We start from the raw sequence: 12,500 nt of genomic DNA on the forward strand, positions 1-12,500 counted from the left end.
TTTATTTATTTATTTATTTATTTATTTATTTATTTATTCATTTATTCATTTATTTATTCATTTATTTATCTATTTATCTGTTTTACTGAACGCTGATATCCAGAGTTCAAACATGATCCATTTATTTTTTCGTTGATATTTTATTAACATTTCTATGGTCATGGATGGCATTGCATCATTATTGAAAAACGTTTTGGGTTTATCAAGTCAGGAAGGTCTAAGTCAGCTAATAGTGTGTAAATATGGGAGAATGTTGGTCCTAAACTATATCTCGTAAGAATTTCTTCATCGTATGAGGTGGTTCCAGCTTGTAAAAACTCGTCTTTTGAAGGAAGAAGTGGCATGAAGATAGGGGTTATAGGTACTGACTCTCCCAAAGTGAGTAATGAAATTCTTGTTTGAGGGTAAGGTAAGAAAATAGCTTGTTGTTGCGAGGGGTCGAGTAGGTAGGACATTTAAGTAAAATGTGTAAAGGGAGTCTACAATGGCAGGTAGAGGGAGAACGTTATTTGTCATTAAAAAAATAGTTGATGAAATAAGAATGTAAATGTCGTCTCAACGCGTCATCACATGTACAATCTGTTACTGTATCAATTTGTCAGTTGTTCCTAACAGCCTTTTTACCACGAGATTTGCAAAATCGACAGGAGGGTGGAGCAGATGTATGTTATAGGCAGTGGAAGGGGTCGATGCTGCATCTCGAGCTGCCTTGTCGGCTTGTTCGTTGCCAGGAATGCCAACATGAGATGGCACCCAGTAAAAGAACATTGATTACACCAGGAAGAAATATGAATGAGCTACGAGTGAATTTCGTGGATCAATGAGAGAAGGGATCGATGCTGCATCTCGAGCTGCCTTGTCGGCTTGTTCGTTGATAGGAATGCCAACATGAGATGGCACCCAGCAAACACTGATTACACCAGGAAAAAGTATGTGGATTTCATGGATCAATGAGTAGAGGAAAAGGAGGATGTAAAGGGTTTTTAGGGCGCTGTGTGAATCAGAGATGACTATGAAAGATAGCGGGGAAGATCGAAAGTAAGGGTAAAGTGTCGAAAATAGCAAAAAGTTTAACGTAAAGGTTGGAGCAGAGGATTCGAAGATATCCAAAATCCGTGTCCGTGAAAGATACTACTCCATAGCCTACTCAATAGTCTGAGCGGGAGTCTGCTTTGTAAGTGTTGATAACAAAGGAACGAGGTGATAAGTGAGAGTGAGAATTCTATTGGATAATGTCAGATAGTATTGTATTTTTGACAGGATGGGCAAGGCAAAAAAGACGAGTACAAAGGGAAGTAAGTAAGGATTCTGCGAAGATGTTGTGACTAGAAGGGAGTTATAAAATGTAAGGTGGGTAGCACATCTACCATCCTAATGCCTAATGGACGGATGTAGTAGAAACATCCATCGAACCTTTGAAGGGTTGGGGTACCAGGAAAGTGCGTAAAATTAGGTGATATGGGACCTCTTGATGTGAAAGATACATTTCAGTCAGGATAAAGAAGAACGAGCATTAAAAATGGGGATATTCTTCTTGTGCATATAAATGTTTTACTGGAGCGCTGCTGCTGCTAACTTTCCCTCAATTCTTATAGAAACAAGACTTTGTAGATAATGATATTCGTATACATTCTATACCAAAGGCTTTCTTGGGACGAGCTGGTTTTACAAGAGGGACGTCAAAGAGACCCATCTCCCTGTCCCTTAGTTTCAAACCCCGTCAATATCCTCACTTCCATTTAAAGGTTCATCCCCGAGGGATTGACACTGATTTCAAAGTGGCTCATTTCCCAGTCACTTATCTTCAAACTCCATCAGTTTCCTCACTTCCATTTAAAGGAGCAGCCCCGAGGAAGTGATATCCAGTCTTCATATTGAGTCCAAGATCTCTTTTTATCAACGTTACCAACCTCGTCTATACCCTTTCTCTCTCCCCTTTAAACACGAAGAGATGACATAAGGCTTACCTCTTTCTACTACTTCCAGTCAGTGACACAAAGATAGATATAAAACAGTTTTCCACTTAACAACGCAGATGTCAGTCCAAGTTTTCCTCTCAGAAGGGTCCGAGGACCATTGTCAACTGTCTGGAGCTGTGGATTTCCATTAAGAAAACTTGAGGCAACATTTGATTTACTGAAAGTTGTTTTCTTTGTTCTGTAGTTCCTCTCAATGTAATTTCTATCATTGTTTTATGTAATCATAATCCATGTTTTGTTCTGTTTTTCAGACTCAAATCACGAAAGGCTCTTCCAATGAATGCGAGGATCACAAGTGGAAAATCGAGAAACAAAATCAAAATAAATATTCGTAAATAGGATTTCGTATCAGTGTTTCAAATAACAGAGTATTATACGCGGTTACACATACACGATGTAGTCTGTGAAATATAAAACCATGCCAGTGTAATCAAATGATTTGCATACCCGCATGAATTAACAAAATAGCATACACACATACACATGCACACACATATATGCACACATGCACATACACACACAGACACACATACACACACACACACACACACACACACACACACACACACACACACACACACACACACACACACACACACACACACACACACACACACACACACACACACACACACACACACACACACACACACACACACACACACACACATGAACACACACACACACACACACACACACAAAATATCTTAATACACGTAGCAAAACCTAAGACTACCATTCTGCACACGTATTTACGGTATACAATTGATAACAGTAAATGCAACCTTACTTCCGTGTAGTATGAAGTTATAGAAATGGCAAATGTACAAGATTACTGAAAGATGGATTTTTTGTTCAACCCTACTGCATATTTCTTACTCGATTACACTGAAATGAACAATTTCTAAACAATTACATGCAGTCATTGGTAAATTTGTGTAGAATAATCGTGTTAGATACAGTATATATATAAAAATGTTAGACTCAATTTGAGACTAAAGAAATACACAGAAGTAAAATTAGAAAAAAAAAACAAGAAAATCTAGACGGGTCAAAGGAAATCTGGAGAAATTTAACAAACTGAATGCAAAAGGCGTTCCCATGACCAGAAAATGTAGGATTTCCAAGTCATAACATAAAAACGGAAGAATGAAGGAGACTGCAAGAAACCATAAGGCCTACACTAGGCAGTTCCACATCCATTACCACTTCTCATACCCATCCATAAAGATGTTTAACCTTCTATTAAAGCAACCGTTAGTTTCAGCGCTCACTACATGGTTACTTAGTCTATTCCATTCGTTGACCACTCTATTGGTAAACCTGTTCTTGCCTATTTCCTTCTTAAATCTAAATTTATCCAATTTAGATCCATTACTGCGAGTCCTGCCCTGTTGTCTTAATATAATGACCTTGTTTGCATCCCCGTTGTTAAAGCCTTTGATCCATTTGAACACTTCTATTAGGTCACCCCGCATTCTGTGTCTTTCCAAAGAGTGTAAATTAACAAAGGAGGAAATTTCTCTCACATAAAAAAATTACGAAATTCTGTCTACATCACTTACCTGGATCCCCAGCGACAGGACAGTCGAGGACAACACTTCTACCCTCAATCACTGTCACCTCTGTTCGAGCATCTGGCAAGACTGAAGGAGCAACTAAATAAAAGAAATAGGGAAAATGGTTAGTGACGGAAACAAAAAGTCGATAATTTATATATATATGTATATGTATATATATATATATTTATATATATATATATATATATATATGTGTGTGTGTGTGTGTGTGTGTGTGTGTATATATATACATATGTATATGTATATTTATATGTATATGTATATGTATATATATAGTGTGTGGGTGTGTGAGTGTGTGTGAGCATGTATGTATATATACATACATGTATATAGTCATATATATATAGTATATATATATATATATATATATATATTTGGATGATGGAGAACATAAACACAGGGGAAGGCTCGGAACCCTAAACACTCTAACGTTTCGTTCGCGTAGAACTTCTTCAGAGAGTGTATGTAGAACTGCAATTGAAGTTTATGTACTAAATCTAATTACCTTTTCGGACACTTGGGAAAGGTTGTTTTTCTGGCGTGTTTTAGAATTAAAATACTAGTTTGTTTAGCTAAATTGATAAACCCTCCTCGATGATTCGATGAATTATTAGTTGAAATATATGCTGATTCAACAATTCTTCTAGTGAATTTATCAAAACCATAATGAAGCACATCAGCTTCTCTCCAGTTTGGTAAATGATCGAATTTTTCCGCATGAACTACTAAAGAATTAGATGTCCTATGTGCTTTTATGTCGTTTTTATGTTCATAAATTCTTTTTTCTAATCCTCTTGACGATTCGCCAAAATAAGCCATTGAGCAACTATTGCATGGGATTTTTAATAAATTTAGGCTTAGACAAAGACATAGTAATCACCAATGCAGATAAAGGAGGTGGTATCGTGATCTTATCAAAAGAGGACTATATCAGTAAAATGTTAGAGCTCTTAGATGACGACAATACTTATCGCAAAAAACATATAGGTTTCGCAACGAATGAAGCAGATAAATTAAAAAACATGCCAGAAAAATTCTTAATAAAACTGAAAAAGGAAAGAAATTAATGGGACTTCTGGAGGAATACCCCAATCCTCCCAGAATGCGCGGTATTCCAAAAATTCACAAACCCAACGTTCCAATGCGACCCATAACTTCAGGGGTTGGCAGTGCACCCCACAGACTAGCGAAATGTCTAGCCAAACCGTTATCACAGGCAATGGGATCGATCAGCAATACACATTTGAAAAATTCTAACGATCTTTTGACAAGACTAAAAGATTTAGATTTCACGGGGAAAAAGTTAGTAAGCTATGATGTCAAGGCGTTATATACAAATATTTCCACTGACGGTGCGTTAGAAGCAGTAAAGAGAGTAATAAAAGATATGAACGATACTGACCTACCCATAAGAAAACAAGATTATATAGAATTGATAGATTTATGCGTAAATTTCGGTGCGTTTACTTTTAATGGTGACGAATATGAACAACATAGAGGTCTCGCTATGGGTAGTCCTTTAAGTGCAGTGATGGCCTCTCTATATATGGAGTTATTAGAAAAAGAAAACTTTATCAGAATCAATGGTAGGGGATCACACTGGTTTAGATATGTAGACGACGTCCTCGCAATCATCCCCGAAAACACCAATGTAAATAATAAATTGAGAATGCTTAACGCGGTCAACAGCGATATTCAGTTCACCGTAGAAGAGGAACAAAACGGACAATTGCCCTTCCTAGATACGTTAATACGACGAGTGGGAAAAAACTGTAACTTTCTCAGTATACAGAAAGGAAACAAACAAAGAGGATTTAGTACATTACTTCTCCGCACATGATGATAGGACAAAGAGTGGTATAGTAATAGGATTTTTTCTCAGGGCACTACGAATCTGTAGTAATGAATACCTAGAAGGCGAATTTGATTACATTATGAAAACCTTTGACAAACTTGGATATCCAGAGGGAATGTTGAAAAGAACAAAAAGAAAAGCAATAAATATTTACAATCGCGGAAAGAAAGAGAGAAATGATAAAAATAATACCAATTTTATATCAGTACCTGGCTCAGAAACGTCACCAATAATAGACAAATATTTAACAAAATCAGGTATAAACATAGCTAAAATAACTAACAAGAGGATAGGTGATTTAATAAAGACTTCCGAAAAGAGAACCAATTCCGAAAACAGCGTCGTATACAAAATCCCGTGCAATAGTTGCTCAATGGCTTATTTTGGCGAATCGTCAAGAGGATTAGAAAAAAGAATTTATGAACATAAAAACGACATAAAAGCACATAGGACATCTAATTCTTTAGTAGTTCATGCGGAAAAATTCGATCATTTACCAAACTGGAGAGAATCTGAAGTGCTACATAAAGGTTTTGATAAATTCAGTAGAAGAATTGTTGAATCAGCATATATTTCAACTAATAATTCATCGAATCATCGAGGAGGGTTTATCAATTTAGCTAAACAAACTAGTATTTTAATTCTAAAACACGCCAGAAAAACGACCTTTCCCAAGTGTCCGAAAAGGTAATTAGATTTAGTACATAAACTTCAATTGCAGTTCTACATACACTCTCTGAAGAAGTTCTACGCGAACGAAACGTTAGAGTGTTTAGGGTTCCGAGCCTTCCCCTGTGTTTATGTTCTCCATCATCCAAATAATTTGTCTAAAATACTTATCATATATATATATATATATATATATATATATATATATATATATATATATATACATATATAATTATGTATATATATATATATATATATATATATATTATATATATATATATATATATATATCACCTAAAAAAAATTCGTTTCGCAGTATTGTCTTTGGCATATGTGTATTTTTCTGGCAAGACTGAAGGAGCAACTAAATAAAGAAAAAAAGAAAAAAAAATCACCCGAGGAAACCAAAAGTCGACTATGAATATATATATATATATATATATATATATAAAAATATATATATATATATATATGTATATGTATATATATATATATGTATATATATCTATATATATATATATTATATATATATATATATATATATACTTATATGTCTATATATATATATATATATATATATATATATATACATATATCACCTAAGATGGTTTTCAGTTGCATTATTGTCATCTTTGGCATATGTATTTTTATCTAACAGATCTATTAGTTTGAAGTATAATGAAAAAGCACCCGAAAACCTTCATTTCCATAACATACAGTATATAGGAATGAACAAATGAATAATAAATAAATGAATGGTTAAGCAGGTAAATAGATAAATAGAAAATATAAACAAATGAATGAATTAATAAATGAAACATATATATAGAAAATAGATTATGAATAAAAATAAAATAGAGCATTACATTTTATCGGATATGTATCTATATATTTGACAACCATCTTCGAGGGATATTTGTTTCATTTCATGGTTATACAATTAAGATTTTTATTCTTTATACATGTACATCAAACCTCCAGATCATATCAGTTGTTTCAACATCCAAGAATGTTATTGCTATATGCTTCTGAGGAGGTTGGAGTCATCACACATACTTTGGCACCGTATCTATACTTGAGCAATATAAAGATATTTATATGATTAACATACTCTATGTTTAGGGATCTAATCTGCACTGAGGTTAAATGAACTGTGCTACCTCTTGTATAACTGTAACTTTTCCTAATGCATTTACTCATTGTATTTACCCTTTTATATACAATAGCGTACTTTCAAACACAGATCATAGTTGAAATAAAAGTATGATTAGCAATAGTAGTAGAAACTTTAATACTTACCTCCGAAGAAAAACAACAATAAACTTAGAAAATTAGTCAAAGAAAAAGAATAGGAAGAGGAGGTGAAAATATAGTATCAGTAGAAATGTTAGTAGTTGCACTAGTAATAGCGGTGTTGGTAGTATCCTTTTTTGTTGAAGCAGTGTTGGTGGTAGTAGTGGTGCTGGTAGCAGTGGTAGTTAGTGGTAGTAATAGTAGTGAAATAAAAAGAATAAAATAGGAACTGTGTCAATAGTGGCAGTGACAGTAATAGTACTGATGGCAGTAACACTGGTATTAATGAAGGAAGCACTTTAAGAATAAGACAAGAGAGATTACCTAACACTTTGAGGGGAATGTCCCTCGAGACAGTTCCAGCCGGATTGGTAGCACTGCAGGTGAAGACCCCTTCGTCCTCAACTTCAACGCTTTTCACGACCAGTGTTCCCTGACCCTCCACCGGCTGCTCCGAGGACAAGCAGCGACCGAAGAATGAAGTAAGATTGGGCACGACATCGAAGGCAGAGTCCATGAGTCGTGGGAAGAAAGTTCATGACAATGAATTACTTTGTGAATCGGGGTCAAAAGCGGCGTTCAGAAGTGAATAAAAAATTATTAAAGAAACACGAAAAAATCTAACTAAACACTGAAGCTACTCCATCGCCCACCCTTCACGAGTAAAGATACAGAGGAGACCATAAAGAAAACGAAAATATTCAAAGCTAAAGGCCCAGACAAGATCTCAAACATCCACCTCAAACATTTTAGCCAAACAGTCTTATCTGACATTTCAACAACTCCTGGTTACACAACAAAACCCCAAACATCTGGAAAAGAGTTCACATAATCCCAATCTTAAAACTAAACAAAACCCGGGAACACCCAGCATCATACAGACCAATCTTACTACTATCAACAACACCCAAACTAATGGGAAGGCTGATAGCAGCAAGAATCAAAGCAGAAATACCTACCTTATCCAACCCACATGGCCTTAAGGAAGGCGATTCTACCTGCAATCTGCTCACAAAAACCGCACAATCACACAAGTATTGTGTTTTGCTCACAAACATCAAGCAATTACGTAAATACGGTACTCTGGTGCTTCTTCATGGTTGTATCTTCAGTCAAAGTGTCTTGCCAGGACCTTTATGAAACTCCAATTTCGTTACAGAAGTCTGTGGTTGCCACTCTTCTGGCAATTTCTACCAAGTAACGCAATTTTTTTTTTTTTTTTTTTTTTTGAGAAGCCTCTATGAACTTGCATCATATTTCTCCCATGTACTTTCTTCCTCCAATCTATAATCCCAAATGAAATGATAATGCTTCCACTGACTGAAAAATCGCAGCCATACATTGGCTTGCAATGGTCTTTGCCCTTGAACCTCTCTGGGAAGAAACTTCGGACGCTTGTCTGCGTGGCACTAGTGTGGTACTACTATGTCACTGACTGAAGGTAGTAAGAGGAGATAGTTTTTCCATAGGTAAAATATGTGTATTTATATATCAAGATCTTTTCCCCATTTATAAGGGAGGTACCCAAGTCAAAGGCAAGCACCTACTCCCACCTATTCCCGTCCCCTCCACCACCCTTTCTCCATCTCATTTTAGCTCCTCACGGATGACGGGTCATCCCTGTATTCCGCCAACTGCCCTGGCTCAGAAGCAATGTAGCAGGACACAGTACATCCATGGCAAGGCCGCTTCATTTAATCGGTACCCCCGCCCATCCGACTCTCCATCCCCTCGTGCAGAAAAGAGAAGACGGGGATAATCCCTTCGGACTGCATCAAAATATAATTCATACATTAGTACCCCTACCCCCAATCCCCAGTCTCCGGACTGGGCCCTAAAACACCGTTAACTTTAATTGTATTTCTTACACTTTTTTGTCTTTTTATAAGTAAAAATGTGTAAGAAATACAATTGAAGGTAATAGTGTTTTAGGGTCCAGTCCGGAAACTAAGCCTTAACCTCACAAGAAGTCAGTGTTAAAAGATTTTGAAAATTGTGAACAAGGAGATCAATCTCTCGGTAGTCCCACGTGCATCGCCACAAACAGACCCCTCGACAATACCATACGAACAAACAAAAGACAAAAACAAAATAAATAAATCTAATCTGTTGTCCCATATGACTCTTGCAGAAGACCCAAGGATCGCCCCAAAAGTCATTCAAGTAACAGATATCTTTCTTTCTTCTGGGTAAGGTTGGACTAGGAAAATGTGCGACGGGGTGTCCTCTGTATACTGTGTGGTGATTGCATCCAATATAATTTGTTTCTGTCGCCAGAATTATTCTGTGTTGGTATTTTTTTTAAAGCTCGATGGTGTCATGAACCCAGCGCGTATCAATATATATATATATATATATATATATATATATATATATATATATGTAATATATATATATATGTATATATTATATATATATAATATATATATACTATATATATATATATGTATATACTTTATATATATATATATATATATATATATATATGTGTGTGTGTGTATAACGTAGAAACCACTGTTGGAGTAGAAAAGACTGGAAACGGGGAATCTATATATTTCGATTGCAAACTGCAATCCTTTTCAGTAGATACAAATAAGAGAGAGGGCGTGCTGTTTAAGTAGCACCCTTACCAAAAGAAAGGATCAGGATCATTCCTTCGAGCTCTTAGAATTTGCAGCCCCCAGTTTCTTGAAGGAGAATTTAACATTATAAAATCTCAACTTAGTAATTTAGCTTACCCGGATTGGTTCTTGGTCAAAGCCCTCAGCCGAGCGAGATCCAATTTTTTCAACACCACCCCTACTTCCTCTAATTTTTCATTGGGTAAGAGCTCTTTAATCGTTCCCTTTTCTGAATCATTCATTCCCTCGACCAAGTTTCTTCCCAAAGACAAATTAAATTTGATTAATTATTACCCTAACACCATTAATAAAAAGGTGGTAAATGTCCATCAAAGGTTAAAAGAAGAACAGAGCCAAGGGGTTTATTCGATTCCGTGTAAAGGTTGTGACTTAGTTTACATCGGACAGACTGGAAGGGATTTGAATACCAGGATGATTGAACATAAACGTTCCATTAAATATGCACAAGATAGCTCAGCTGTGTTCCAACATGTTAAGCAATTTAAACATTGTTTAGATTGGGACAGAGCTGAGCTTATTTATAAATCCAGATGTGAGTTCAGGAGAAAAATGGTAGAATCTACGATCATTGAATTTCAGCCCAACATGAATATTTCAAAGGGGCAATGGTCCCCGGACATAATGTCCGGACTCTTCATCTCCAACCTAGTGAAAGCTCATTTGCCTCCTGACCTCACATACGGAGTGAGAAGAGGGTAGAGATATCTTCCCATGTTCCCCTTTCTTTTGTGAAGGGTGCTACATAAACAGTACGCCCTCTCTTATTTGCAATCGAAATATATAGATTCCCCGTTTCCAGTCTTTTCTACTCCAACAGTGGTTTCTACGTTATTGACAAATGTGTGATTACATTTTTCACCTGTAATATATATATATGTGTGTGTGTGTGTGTGTGTGTGTGTGTGTGTGTGTGTGTGTGTGTGTGTGTGTGTGTGTGTGTGTGTGTGTGTGTGTGTGTGTGTGTGTGTGTGTGTGTGTGTGTGTAAGAATGTATGTATATATGCATCTATCAACCTCAACCGTCTTTCACCTTCTCAAATACCGAGAGCCTACTACCAGTGCCTGCTCACCACTTAGTACTATAAGCCTTTGTCATAGAAACAGTCCCACACTAATACAACACTGATGATGGCCCAATGTTTCTTCTCGAGACAATGATCTCCCTACGAACACTTGTGCTGCCTTCTTTTAAAAGCAACATTTTACTTATCTATTATTGTCAAACAATTATTTTGTCAGAAGATCAAAAAGATACCCCGTTTTCTTCCAAGAAAAGAATAGTTTTCTCCACTAAATAAGAGGGTCATAACATCGTGAATAACAGTATCAACGAAGGAGTTCTTGAAGTACGTCCACATTGTCACCATCACCATCACAATTACCATCATCATCACTACACTAACAGTATCCTTCATTCACTATTCCCTACCTACCATCGACTACAGACTATTCACCAAATACCCATCATCACTTTCTCCTTTTTCTCTTCTTCCACCATCTGTGTCAGATATGTGGGTTCTCCCCTCCACCGTTCGCGTGCTCATCCTCCCCGCCTGACCTGCTTCTCCAGAAGGATTCGCCCGAAGGGATTATCTCGCCAATGACGGCTCTGGACGTGGGACCCGACGGGAGGAGAAAACGGAGAACCGAAGCGAAAAGACGGACTTCGAAGACGTATCCAGGGGGAGCACCTATCATGACTTTGCTTTAACATACACAAATATGTATTCATGCGTATGAACATACACACACACACACACATACACACACACACACACACACACACACACACACACACACACACACACACACACACACACACACACACACACACACACACACACACACACACACACACACACACACCAGTCGAAGTGACAGCGAAGTTTGGAACTCCAGGAAAAAATTCAAATTTCGTGGATCTCAACGACGAGGGAGTACCTGTGTTGTATTAATAGGGAAGGGGAAAGCTCGTGGTGTAGTGGAAAGGGGAAGAAAAAGAATAAAGGGAGGGATAACTGAGGAAAATGGAAGGAAATGAGGAAGGGGACGAGCTGTCCCCGGAAATCAGAAGGAATGTCAACAAAGATGCGCAAACGATAGAGGTGAAATCGAAGAGATTAGTAAAAATGTAAAAAAAAAAAATAGAAATATAGATAAGAGCAGCGCAAAGGAAAGTGAAGATAATTATTTCCATGGATTTAATGAGGGGGGAGATGACAACCTCCCCCGATTAGCAAGTTTAAAGGAAAAACTACAGAAAATGAACGAACAGTGGGAGGTTAGGTTCAATCAACTTACACGGATTACATAAAGAGTTGACAAATTGGAAGAACTAAAGAAGGAGACCCAAAATCTAAACAAAGAAACAGAATTAAAAAGACAGTTAAAAGAAGTAAAGAAAGAGAATGAGGAATTAAAGAATAATAATAAAGAGAATAAAGAGTCCATAGCAAAAGAGGTACAGGGTTGGAGAAAAGTC

At 36.7% G+C, this 12,500-nt stretch overlaps 2 protein-coding genes across 2 annotated transcripts in view; one reads left to right on the top strand and one right to left on the bottom strand.

Annotated features, from left to right (window-relative positions):
* LOC143031408 (glutamate receptor ionotropic, delta-1-like) overlaps positions 1–2,120 on the top strand; it is a 34,667-nt gene extending 32,547 nt beyond the window's left edge. Inside the window, exons 19-21 of the mRNA XM_076195190.1 lie at positions 308–378; positions 1,261–1,295; positions 2,036–2,120. Coding sequence (XP_076051305.1) covers positions 308–378; positions 1,261–1,295; positions 2,036–2,120 — 191 coding nt within the window. The remainder of the gene's footprint in view (positions 1–307; positions 379–1,260; positions 1,296–2,035) is intronic.
* Positions 1–12,500, bottom strand: part of LOC143032553 (hemicentin-1-like) — a gene marked incomplete at its 3' end in the record, with an annotated part of 400,485 nt that overhangs the window by 176,807 nt on the left and 211,178 nt on the right. The window contains 2 exon segments of the mRNA XM_076197423.1: positions 3,545–3,637; positions 7,701–7,824. Of these exon segments, the coding sequence (XP_076053538.1) occupies positions 3,545–3,637; positions 7,701–7,824 (217 nt within the window).

This window comes from Oratosquilla oratoria, chromosome 1 (genome assembly GCF_046742065.1).
Source record: "Oratosquilla oratoria isolate Oo_2021 chromosome 1, ASM4674206v1, whole genome shotgun sequence".
Classification (NCBI taxonomy): domain Eukaryota; kingdom Metazoa; phylum Arthropoda; class Malacostraca; order Stomatopoda; family Squillidae; genus Oratosquilla; species Oratosquilla oratoria.